The 11682-nt window shown below is 44.7% G+C and overlaps 1 protein-coding gene across 1 annotated transcript in view; it reads right to left on the bottom strand.

The window, feature by feature from the left end:
- Positions 1 to 1714: 1714 nt before the first annotated feature.
- Positions 1715 to 11682, bottom strand: part of antxr2a (ANTXR cell adhesion molecule 2a) — a 73354-nt gene continuing 63386 nt past the window's right edge. The window contains exon 17 of the mRNA XM_056376404.1: positions 1715 to 4432. Coding sequence (XP_056232379.1) covers positions 4394 to 4432 — 39 coding nt within the window. The 3' untranslated portion in view covers positions 1715 to 4393. The remainder of the gene's footprint in view (positions 4433 to 11682) is intronic.

Here is an 11682-nt window from a genome sequence, read left to right as displayed (position 1 = left end):
TGGTCTGAGGACCGTGTGAAACGGTGAGCTGAGGGAGCGAGCGTGGAGTCGCTCTGTCTGCGGGTCAGAATAACACACGGGAGGATGTATTTAATCTGGTTTATACACACTTAGCAGTTGGAGCTTGTGGGGGAACTTTGAAGATGCAGCGTGATTCACCGGAGACGTTTTCGGTCTCATGCAGATGTTCCTGGGGAAAATATGTGTAATCAAGACACGAGGGGAACGAGCTGATGACTCATCTTGGTTTTTCTTTACTCGTCATCACATCAGCTCAGAGTCAAACCTCAGTATCTTTGTGTCTCTGGTACAACTTCAACTAACAGCTACTTTCTTTATTTATCATTTTTGATGAAGTAATTGTTTAATCCATCAAACATTTCCAGAGCTGTTGTTTTTCCAACTGTTTATTTCTTCTTCCTTCTCAGTGTGGGATCAATAGTTGATCACATCCTTCAGACACAACAGGACACAGAGAGGAGAAACTGTCACGTCACAGTTGCAGGAGTATTTCTGATATATCACATTCATCACATTACAGTTTATTTATGGTGCATTCAAGGGTCATTTCGCATAATGAGTACTTTTACTTTACATAAAATGTTACGTAGTGACACAGTATGTTTATATGTAGCTCCACTCCCACCGCTGATGATGATGATGATGATGATGACGACCCCGTAGTTGAACTGCTTCAGTTTATCTGTTTCTCTTTTAAGCACACTTACTGTTTTAACCTGTTTTTACTTTGCACTGATGCTTTTAAACAAATCAAGTTCCTCACGGATAAATACAAATATTTTAAGTTTGACTTTTAACCACTTGTAATTATTGTAATTCACAAGTATCAGTTTTATTTTACTCAGGAGCCTGTGTATTTTGCCGCATGTGAATCTGACTGATTTTTTTCTACAGTTTTCAGAAAAGAGGTTTTAGCAGAATGAATGTTAAACCATGTGAAATAAAAAAAAAAAAAAAAGGTGTAATTTTGGAAACTAAACTCCAGCAGGTCTGATCATCTGTCTCTTCCTGCTCAGTTTATTCCTTTATTATTCACATGAATCTATTCAATAAAACACGACTGTGTCCGAACAACGCAAGATGATTCTTCAGACTTTTAGTGACAGAAAATCTGATTTTACTAAATAACATTTGATGAGAGTTTAAAATGATGAAAGTCTGATATTTGTGACGTCGTAACATCAAACAAAGAGACATCGCATTCGCTCTCTCTTCCAACATGGAGGAGGGGTTACTGTATGTCAACACACACAGCTGACCCAAACACACACACACACACACACACACACACACACACACACACACACACACACACCTCAGCTGGCATCTTGTCACAGCATGCAAATGTGGACAAAGCAGAAGGTGTATGAGCGCATATTTTTACTAAATGCAAGACCTCATTTTTGGGGCGTTGAAAACCTTGGAGGGATTCTGTGTGTGTGTGTGTGTGTGTGTGTGTGTGTGTGTGTGTGTGTGTGTGCGGTGCCTCCGGTGACTGACTTCACAGGGGGAGAGGCTGCACACTGTCCACTCCTCTGTCCACACACACTCTGTATAATCACGTTCCCTGTCGGGCCCTATAAATCTGTAAGGGCCCAATTAAAGATGGCCTTCAGCGTGTCCACCCCTACCAGCACACACGTGTTAAAAAGAAAGAGAGAGAGAGAAAGAAAACACAACAACATGGTTCACTTTTCATTGAATGTATATTTGACACAACAGACTGCAGTGTAAAACAGTAACAGGAATCATTTTTCTAAAAAAAAAAACAGTGTAAAACTCATAAAAAAAAAGAAAAAAGCTTTTGCATAGAAAGATATTTTTTGATATTTCGGTTGCAACTCACACACATGTGCAGCTTGTGTGACTCGAACCTGGACTGTAAAGGTGCTACGTGAATATAAAAAAAGGTTAAAAACTGTACAATCATAAAGATAATAAAATGATAAATTACAAATGTCGCACATGAAAAGAGCCGACAGCGACGTACTGAGCAGGAAGTAGTGCATGCAAATCACATTAAAGCTACACTTTGGCTGAAATGTTGAGCAAAATGACACGAAGGGATATCAACAATTGTGACGACTTTTTAATTTAAGTTGCATTTAAACTGTTAAAAGTTGAAAAACGTGGCTGAACTGAATAAATGGTTTAAAAATTGACTTCATTTAACAAGTGCAGAAAAACAAAAATCATCAATTTACAAAAAGCAACAAATTAAAAAAATGATCTTTTTAAAATAAAAAAATTTATCTACAACAGCAGGTTGTAAAATGAATAATAGCACGGTGTGTGACGGCGTGTGGCGAGGACACAGTGGGGACGTGTGACGTGTTGTTAGCAGGGAGACTTGTGTTGTGACTGCTGCGTAAATATCTCATTAGTTCGGGTTAATAACATTCCTGTGCTCCTGGTTGTAACATAAAGACGACAAGATCTAAAACATCCTCGTCCACCAGCAAGAGGCTGATGAGCCTATTAAATATCAGCCTGCAAAATTATGCAAGAGGCTAAAAGTGTTTAAGTCGGACATAAATACCAGTGCACCCCCCGAGGATTTGATTTGGAATTATTTATGTCCCTCCGATCGGGACGAGGAGGAAACAAAGGAATAATTAGACCGCCGTGTGGCGCGCCGCCCTGCCTCTCGTGCACGCGCTGATGCCCACCGTGAATGTGAGACGCTCACCCATTTCCCCTCAAACTTGATGGTTGTTGAACTTATTTTTAGTGTCATTTGATAAGCTTCCCTGCTTGCACAGAGACATCCCACTGACCCAGCCACTGGTCATTGTCTATACCGCTTCCCGTCAAAGCCGGCGCGCTTTGTCAGGTTTCGACTCGAATATCCATTTCGCATCTGAAGTACGGTATCCGAAGTGACTGGATCATTCGAGCCTTTTTCTTCAGCTGCTGCCCCCTTTTCCTCCCCCACAGTGTTTCCGCTCACACTAACATCATTTGGGATTGGCGTCATGACAGCGCGCTTGAGAAATCCACAATATATATAAATATATATCCTCTGCTTTTTGGGGTGAGGGATTTGGGGTAGGGGGTGGGGGGGTAAGCATAATTTCTGGAAATGAACAATACTTATCCGTCCATCGCATCCGTTGCTTTGGGTTTGCGTTTTGGACGTGGCGCACCGTCACCGCGGCGCGGTGTCCTCCTTTTTTTTCCTGTGAATAACGCGGTAATAGGTCATTCAATGTCAAAAGGCATAAAAAAGAGACAGCCAAGTCTTCACAGGCTGCTGCTTGCTGTTGCCTTTAATTATTTTAATTAAACTTTGATATTCTGGCGCCGAGAGAACTAGTGAGTTGTGACGCGGCCGGGGAGCCCCCCTCGGAGGATTTGAGGCGGTGGGCAGAGGGGCGTCGGGGCAGCTGGATCTATATCTTAAAAGTCTTAACTGATGGGCCTGTTTATGGGCAGTGATGTGCTACGCCTTGCTGAGCAGAGAGCAGACTGTGCTGAAAACAGGGGCAAAAAACACCAAGCGCCATGTCAAGGTCTTAAAGGCATCAATCCCTCAAACCTTGCTGGAGATCATCCTGGTCAGGAGGCTGTCCTGCGGTCGAATAACGCTCTATTAATTTCCTTGTCCCGGGCGCATAATGAAAAGAAGGTGTCTTCAGAAAAAAAAAAAAAAAAAAAAAATTACAAAACTAAAGGGCAAAGTCTTGATGCCTTCCAATACCTTGGGGCATCCTGTCTACAATTTGTCATGCGTGTGCACTTCTCAGTGTTAAAATGACAAGATAAGCCAGTCAGAGGGCAGCCGCCAGGCATCCAGCTCTGCTGAAGTTGGAGAGGATTCGCGATGAGACATTGCTTCTGCACTTGTGAGGCCCACTGGGATTATTCCGACTTCCACGCCAAAGGCAAACAGCCCCCATTTTTCCTCCATGTTTTTTTTTTTTTTTTTCTTTAGATAGCTTCCGTCTGTGTCCGTGAAATTTGGTTTTTCACAGAAGGCACAATATGGTCAGAATATGTTAAGTCTTTGGTGAGCACGGAAAGCTAACTGAGTCTGAGCGCTGAGGTCTGGGGCGCCCGAGCTTCTGCTTTTACTTTCCTTATTAAAAAAACAAACAAAAAAACAAACAAAATAAAAGAGGGGGAGGGACTCGGTTGAAAGAAAAGGTAGTAAATAAGTTAATATTAACATCTCACCCTGTGTGCCTCAAAGGTCTGCAAGCAGAGAACCAGAGGAGAAATTTTATGCATCGAGTGAAGCAGCGTGAACAGATAGTGGTTTTAGCTGCAGGATTACACATCTCACAAAAAACAAAAAACCTGAAATTCTTCTCTTCTTGTCTCGTCCACAGCGATCAGCACATGCTGGTTTTCACACAGTAGTCCTTCTCTTCTACTGATGCTGCACACGGTTGAAATTAATACACCGACCCTGAAAACGACACAGAGGAGAGAGACGTTAAAAACTTTCATCATGAACATCAACCTCGTGTTCGACTGCAGTTTGTATTTTTCCCTGTAATCTAATTTTCATACATTTTTAGAAACTATTATTTTATACTTGACTTGATAACAGTTATTTCTGTTCAAATATTTAAAAAAAAAGAAAAAAAGAAATAAAGATAAAATTAAAAAACGTAAACAAACTGAAGGAGATAATATTATATGACACATATAAAACAAATAAAAAAACAAACAAGATAAATTCATTCAGGAGAAAATTATTTCTCAGCTTCGATCAAACAAAGAAGCATCAACTGGTGAAGCAGCAGCAGCGTCTCTGCTCCCTCTCCACCTTTCTGACAAAAACATTTCAGCAAAGTCTTCCTGTGCACGTCTGATACCCAACGTGCATCTGTGTGTGTGTGTTTGTGTGTGTGTGTGTGTGTTGTGTGTGTGTGTGTGTGTGTGTTTGGGTGTTGAAGCAGCTGTCTGAGCCTCTCAGCACAGCAGCAGCCTGTTCACCAACAGTAGGCCGACTGGCACCAAGAGGGAGCTCTCGCACAGCGAATCCCCAGCAGCCAGCCGGCCTCCAACCTCACACTCGCACACAGCTCTGCCTCTCTCTCTCTCCCTCTCTCTCTCTCTATGTGTGTGTGTTTACATGTGCTCACTCTGTGTTTCTGAAACATCATACAGGTAGTTAGCTGGCGAGTCTAAGGAGCAGAGAGCAGCTACAGTTCAGCGAACAGGGACTACCTCCATGTGTGAGGGCAGCAGCAGCAGGAGCAGCAGGAGCAGCAGGAGGACAGGTTCACCCAAATCATGACAGAAAAACCTCACACACATTTTCTCACGCTCCAAGTCATATCGGTCTGATGTAATGAAAGTGAATAGAAACTCAAAGGAGTGGAAAACTGCTCAGCAGCAACATGTTTTCCCACAATGCCTCTGCTCTGACGGGGACTTCACACAAACGTCCTCCGGGGGTGAGAGGGAAAGCGCAGAATCATGGGTAAATACTCCAAAAACATGATCCTCCAACTGGCTTGGAACCCGGGACCTTCTGGCTCCGAGCCGCCACGCAGGTTCAACAGTTAAAGGAACCGCGTTAACTCGGCCACGTAGACGTATGACAGAATTTCCAACTGGCGTTTTGCAGCTGCACGTGACAAACACGGGGAAAGCATCTCTGTGGCTGCGCTCTGCCAGAGAGGAGATGAAGGCTCATCCTCATATCCAAAATTATTTCCATCCAAAGTCCCAGTGAAACTGAAATAAATAACTCTCAACGGGTCGATTTCCACAGCTGAGCACACAAATAAATAAATAAACTCTACGTGCTGTCGTCTCGGCCTGTCCTCTCCCTGTGTCGCCTCTTCAGGCTGAACTCCCGCCACAGAGGCAGGTCAAACACACACACACACACACACACACACACACACACACACACACACTCTCACACTCACAGAATGAACCTTTAACGGACTAAAACTCAAAACAGTCAAACGTCCCAGTCATCTGGTTTCTGTGGATTCCCACTGTGATTAGTTTCTTATTGTCCAGGCCTGATCTCTGAGGAGCATTTACTACACTTTGGTTGTCATAGTAATGACGCAGACCTTGATGCAATAAAAAGGAACATTTAGCTTCATCCTCATCATCATCACCATCATCATCGCCCAACAGGGGACTTCACATGAACACTATGTTCACTGTGTTTGTAGCTGTTAGCCGCTCTGAGTCGACTACTCAGCTGCTGTGTTGAGTTGTTGTGATCTTTTTATTGATTGGTCAATCTGTGTGTGTTTGTTTTTTGTTTTTTTGTTTGGCAGGAAGTGAGTGTTCTGGCAGTGGTTGGGAAACGCTTCTGGAAAGAAGCTACATTCGTGCACAGAGGGAAAATCAGACTCGTCAATTGATCCGATTTGAATTTTCAGATGTGGGAGGAGAAATTTGTGTCTGGAAAGTTCTGAATTAGCACAGAATTTGATTTGAGGAGCTGAACTGAATTAGCATTAAAACGTGCACAACACGTGCAGGCCTCACACCGTCCAGGTGGCGGCTTCCCACGGAGGCTGCTACACGTTGGCCCGGGCCGGTGAGCTGCCCGAGCTGAACGCAGGAACTCAGCAGCCGGTTCCTCTGGTGCCGCAGCTCTTACAGTATCTGCATTACAGTCTGGCTCGGGAGCAGGAGTGTGCACGGGCCGACTGTGACGAGGGCTTTAGACAAGCTGGAGAATCTTCCATTTCTCATTATTTGGCAGGGCTGGTGGTTGTTTGGTGGAGGAGTGGGGGCTTCTCTCCATTTCTGCATGGTAAGCCCCTCGACGTGTACCCTCTGCAACTAATCTCACACAGTCAACAAATAAGGCACATCAGATGCTGTTTTGGCCGCGGCCATCAGAGCGGCTGAGTTCAGTGGATTTTGCGGGTTTTACGGCGCGGTGGAGGGATGTGTGGGGGGGGCGGGGGCTCGACGAGGGGAAGGAGCGCTCTCTGCAGCGGCAGAATGGCGGGGCGAAGCAAGGGGGATCTGGTGCGAGAGCGAAGCAGGTGCAGCACAATACGGTCAAACCCATTCCAGCTCCCCTGTTCCCCGGATGAGCCGGGCCTGACTTGGCAGGGAGCGCCGCCTTGTAACTGGGCCATGTTGGAGAGACGGAGGCCCACCTGTGCCACCCGGAGCGGCAGAACAATAGTCTGAATATGTCAGCATGGAATGTCACTGAAATCTCATCAGACAGACGTGAGCGTGACTGCGGATAGACGGATGAGTCAGGTGGCGAGATGGAGAGGTAAAGAGACAAGAGGAGGGGTGGGGAGGTGGGGGGTGAGGTGGGGGTCAGAGAGAGAGAGAGGCATCAACCTCCAAATGAAGACTTTGATTAATAAGGTTCATTACAGACACTCCATCAGCTTTCTATGGAAATAAACGTAAATATATCGACACAATCGGCCGCTCACACACCTGAGAGACGCAGCGCGCATATCGAATGTGGATAATAACTTTAAAATCTGTTCATCATTAAGGTTCATGATTCATATTGGAATCTATAAAATATCAAGAAATAAGAACAAATTTTAATTATTTACTAATTTCAATCAGTCAATCCATCAATCAAAAATTAGTACGACGAACTCGAAAACGCGATTCTCGCCGCGTTCACTTCCAAAAATCGAGGTTCTGCAGATTTTGTGAAAAAAGGCTGCGCAGTCGCTTTAAACTGAGGGAGCGTTTGGTGTGAGCACGTGAAGTGGTCACTTTGGTGGCGTTGAGTGCTCCTTCCCTCTCGGAGTCGTGTCTTAAGGTCGGTGTTAGCCGGGGCCCCTCGCCGCATGTTGACAGGAGCTGCAGAGGTCCACGTTTGCCCAGTGACAACATGTTTGTCACTTGGACTGTTGGCTTGTAACTTGCGGCAGAGCTCCAGGAGGGAAGTGGAGACTGTGTGTGTGTGTGTGTGTGTGTGTGTGTGTGTGTGTGTGTGTGTGTTTGATTGATTGTCATCTCTCGCAGTGCTCGCACCCTAAACTGAACAACTGGTTACTATCTGGCTCCCAAACTTTAATACACTTTTTTTATACTCTGCATTTTGGGGAATGTGAAAAGGGATGTTTAATTTTCCTCTTCTTCTGTGGTTTATTTGAAGTGTTGAGCCATAAGAAGATTTGTGGTTTTAAGAACCAAAAACCATCTCAGTGTATTTTTACATCTCCTCTCTCAGACTTCTCTCTGGAGCTCTAGTAACAACAGGTCTATGAGCCAATCAGAAGAGAGGAGGCTCTGAGCCTCTCTTTGGTGGTATCCGGGTGGACGGGGCTTGGGGGCATGGTTGAGAGCGGTGAATGCTTTGTTGTGACATCACAAAGTTCAGGAAGTCCTGACGACTCGTTCTGAGGCTCAGTTTTTAATTACAGGCTGTGCACATGTTGTTCGTAGTTTGCACACTTTGATACTTTCACAGTATTAATATAGAACCTGGACCTGCTTTATAATATAAAACACATGGACATCTACCTTTACACAACATGGAACCTTTAAGTCATGAAGGGACTTGGAAAAAGTTGGCTCGAGTCAAGAAAAGGTGGAGAGGTTGTGTAAACTCGTCTCACAACCGCAGCATGTGCTGGCCGACGCTGTGCACACTGCAATCACTTCCAAAGTCAACCACACTCACACAGCTGGTTGCACCTGCAAACAATCATTCACTTATTCAAGAATTACATGAACGATGACTCGATTATTATTGACATGGATACTGTTTAAGATTAAACGTGAAGCATTTGAAATGTTTCGTTCGGACGTGTCCAGTTGCGGCTCCAGAGAAAGTCACAGAGAACATTAGTCATGTTTTGTGAGCAGGTACTGCATCTCGGGGGGGTGGGGTGGTGGTGGTTGGCTCCCAAACTGTCAGTCCACCCTCAACATCACAACACCGACACGTTCAGAAACGTCGTAGGTCACAGTGTTGGCTGCTGGGATCTGAGTCAATAACGTCCTGTCGCTGATTTATTCAATAATCGAGCAGATGTCGATCATTTATCAGTTAAACAAAAGTACAATTTAAAAAGAAGTTGCCATGTGCTCGCAGCTTCGCGACGCCTGCTCGGAACAAGTTTCAAATGAATCTCCACGATGATTTTTTTCGAGAGACAAATAACAGAGAATAAACACAGCTGATGACGAGTTCGCTCCCTTCCAAATGTTTGTACTGGCTCGTTGTATTAATCGATTGTATAGTTTGTCACATTTACAATATCGAGGACATAAAAACAACAACAACGACGAAGGAAAAAAAAAAAAAGATGCACGAAAAGAAGCGTCTATTTAGGTTACAGAACGAATCTCCCATCTGGACTGTAGTGTGAAAACACTTGCAAGCATGAGAATTGTAATCCAGTTGCAAGATGCTTATTTTGCAGTGATAAGCTTCGGGCTTTGAAAGATTTTATCACCAGAACAGACACTTTTTTTTTCCCCCTCCCCACATTAGAGCTTTGCAGCTATACAGTAGCTTAGTTAATCTGAGGCTTAGTTAATCCAACAGCAACAGGACAGGACCACCGCAACACTCCTCACATTATTCCAACGCTCGTCTGTTGTTCTGACAAAATGTTAATAAGTGTTCACACACACATGCTGTCACGCGTCTTACACTTTGTACCACGCACGGCGATGCGTGTGTGTATACTTGCTGCTCCGGCTCTACCTGGGCAGGTGTGAGCTGGGGGGAGTTACTTCAGGGTGTTGCACAGAATCTCTTAACCTTTTTACCTTTAAAAACATTTTAAGGGCCGACTCTTCCGGGGATGTGTTCATTTCCTTCACTTACTGCCATGAACTCAGAGGTACCTTAACCTTTAAGTGATTCCTTAAGTGTGAGACCAAGATAAGGAAAACTTAAGGGGTGTTTTGTGCAACTGTTTTTATTGTCAGGAAACCTCAACTCAAACTTTAAGGCAAATCTTCACTCAAGGTGTTTTGTGGAACCGGCTCCCAGTTGCTCTCCAGGTTTAAACTGGTCAACTGTGGACGAAGGGGAGGCCCGGACTTCACACCCGGACTTCACACCCAGCCAAGGATGTAGTTAAAGCGCTTATACTGATTAGGGCTTATCTCAGTTTAGCTCTGATTTGATTCGTTTCACTTTAAACTAACACTTGAGATAATTTAAACTTCAAAAGAAACTGCTGCATTTTTGGGATAGGGGAGGAAAACGAGCAACTTCCCCGAGAAGAGTAAAGGAATAACTGAACTTTAGTCTGTGTAGGAATGAAGGAGAGAAGCTGCCACCACTTTATATCCTGTCCATCTCCTGACTGTATAGACGATCGATTAAAGGCAAACATTTGGAGCTGGAGCTGGTGGTTTGATCTGATCCGTGTTGGTGAAATCCACCAGGAAAGTGCGAAGCGTTCCTTTATCGAACCCACGGTCCTCGTCCCTGGCGGAGCGGCCGAGTTAAAAAACACAACTCCACAACGCAGTGTCGTCCTCCCCGTCGAGGCCCTGCCTGTCGGGCCTCAGCCACCAGACATGTGTTCTGCTTCACTCCGTGTTCTCTGCCACATATTGAACAAATTAAAAGTTCAAGTTGGACGGAGAAGCACAGCTGCACGGGGACAGAGGAGAGAGCCAGGGTGTGAGCAATCCTCCCTCCACGAGGCTGCTGGCCCTCTTCCTCGCAGCCCCTCGTCCACACACACACACACACACACACACACACACACACACACACACACACACACACACACACACACACACACACAGAACGCACACACACTACTGCCCACACAGCGCTGCCATCTGGCCTGCTGGGAAATCAGAGCCACCTGAGACTCGGCCAAATACATGATGCTTGCTGACAACTCAGGCATTTCTTCTCATTGTAAAGAGATGAATAAAGATTATACAGGCACATAAGGTACATGGGAGGACAACATAAAAAAAACAAAACAAACAAAACTCCTCACACTACTGTGAAGTTTAGCACATATACTTGAAGATGATGGAGAAGAAGTTGAAATACAAGACACCCATGTCGTAAATGCCTCCACATTTACATATGAACAAGGCCACATGGCGAGGAAGCATTTATACCTATGTAGGTAAAGCATGTGGACACCTGGACATTAAAACACATGCATGATTTCTGAACACCTTGTTCCAGATCTGCTGCTGTAATCGGCCTCTACTCCTCTGTGAAGGGCCTGGTGCACAGTCTGTGGTCCACTCCCAACTAAGAAACCCTTGTCGTTATGGACATGGACAAACAACAACTGTTGCCACAGAGCTGGGGGACGACTATTGTCTGAAACGTCACTTAAACCAGAGGACCTCATGCAAACAAGGAGAACACAACAGTGACCGTTCACATACTTTCTTGTGTTACCTGAAGTCGCTACTGTTGTTCGGACCAAAACTGCGTAAGACTGTACTTCTGGACATATAATGTGTTTTATGAAACCTTGCTGCGCTCTGTGCAGCATTTTCTGTCTCAAACGGACTCTAGGTGGCGCTGCTGTTCGGCGTTCTTTGATGTTATTCATAGTCAGATCATCCCGTCTTCACCCTGTCAAATTGCCTATAGGTGATATGATTGACTATTATTTGTAATAGTTTGACGCTCAGCCGTACATGTGTCGAAAAGTTCAACTAAACTTTCCTGAACAAGTTAGTGAACTCCCAGCAACATCACTATTGTGATATTCCATGTTATTCAAGACCAATAAAACAACT

Source organism: Seriola aureovittata, chromosome 5, assembly GCF_021018895.1.
Source record: "Seriola aureovittata isolate HTS-2021-v1 ecotype China chromosome 5, ASM2101889v1, whole genome shotgun sequence".
NCBI classification, from domain to species: domain Eukaryota; kingdom Metazoa; phylum Chordata; class Actinopteri; order Carangiformes; family Carangidae; genus Seriola; species Seriola aureovittata.
Note: the sequence above shows the minus strand (reverse complement) of the source record. Positions and strands in the feature narration are given on the sequence as shown.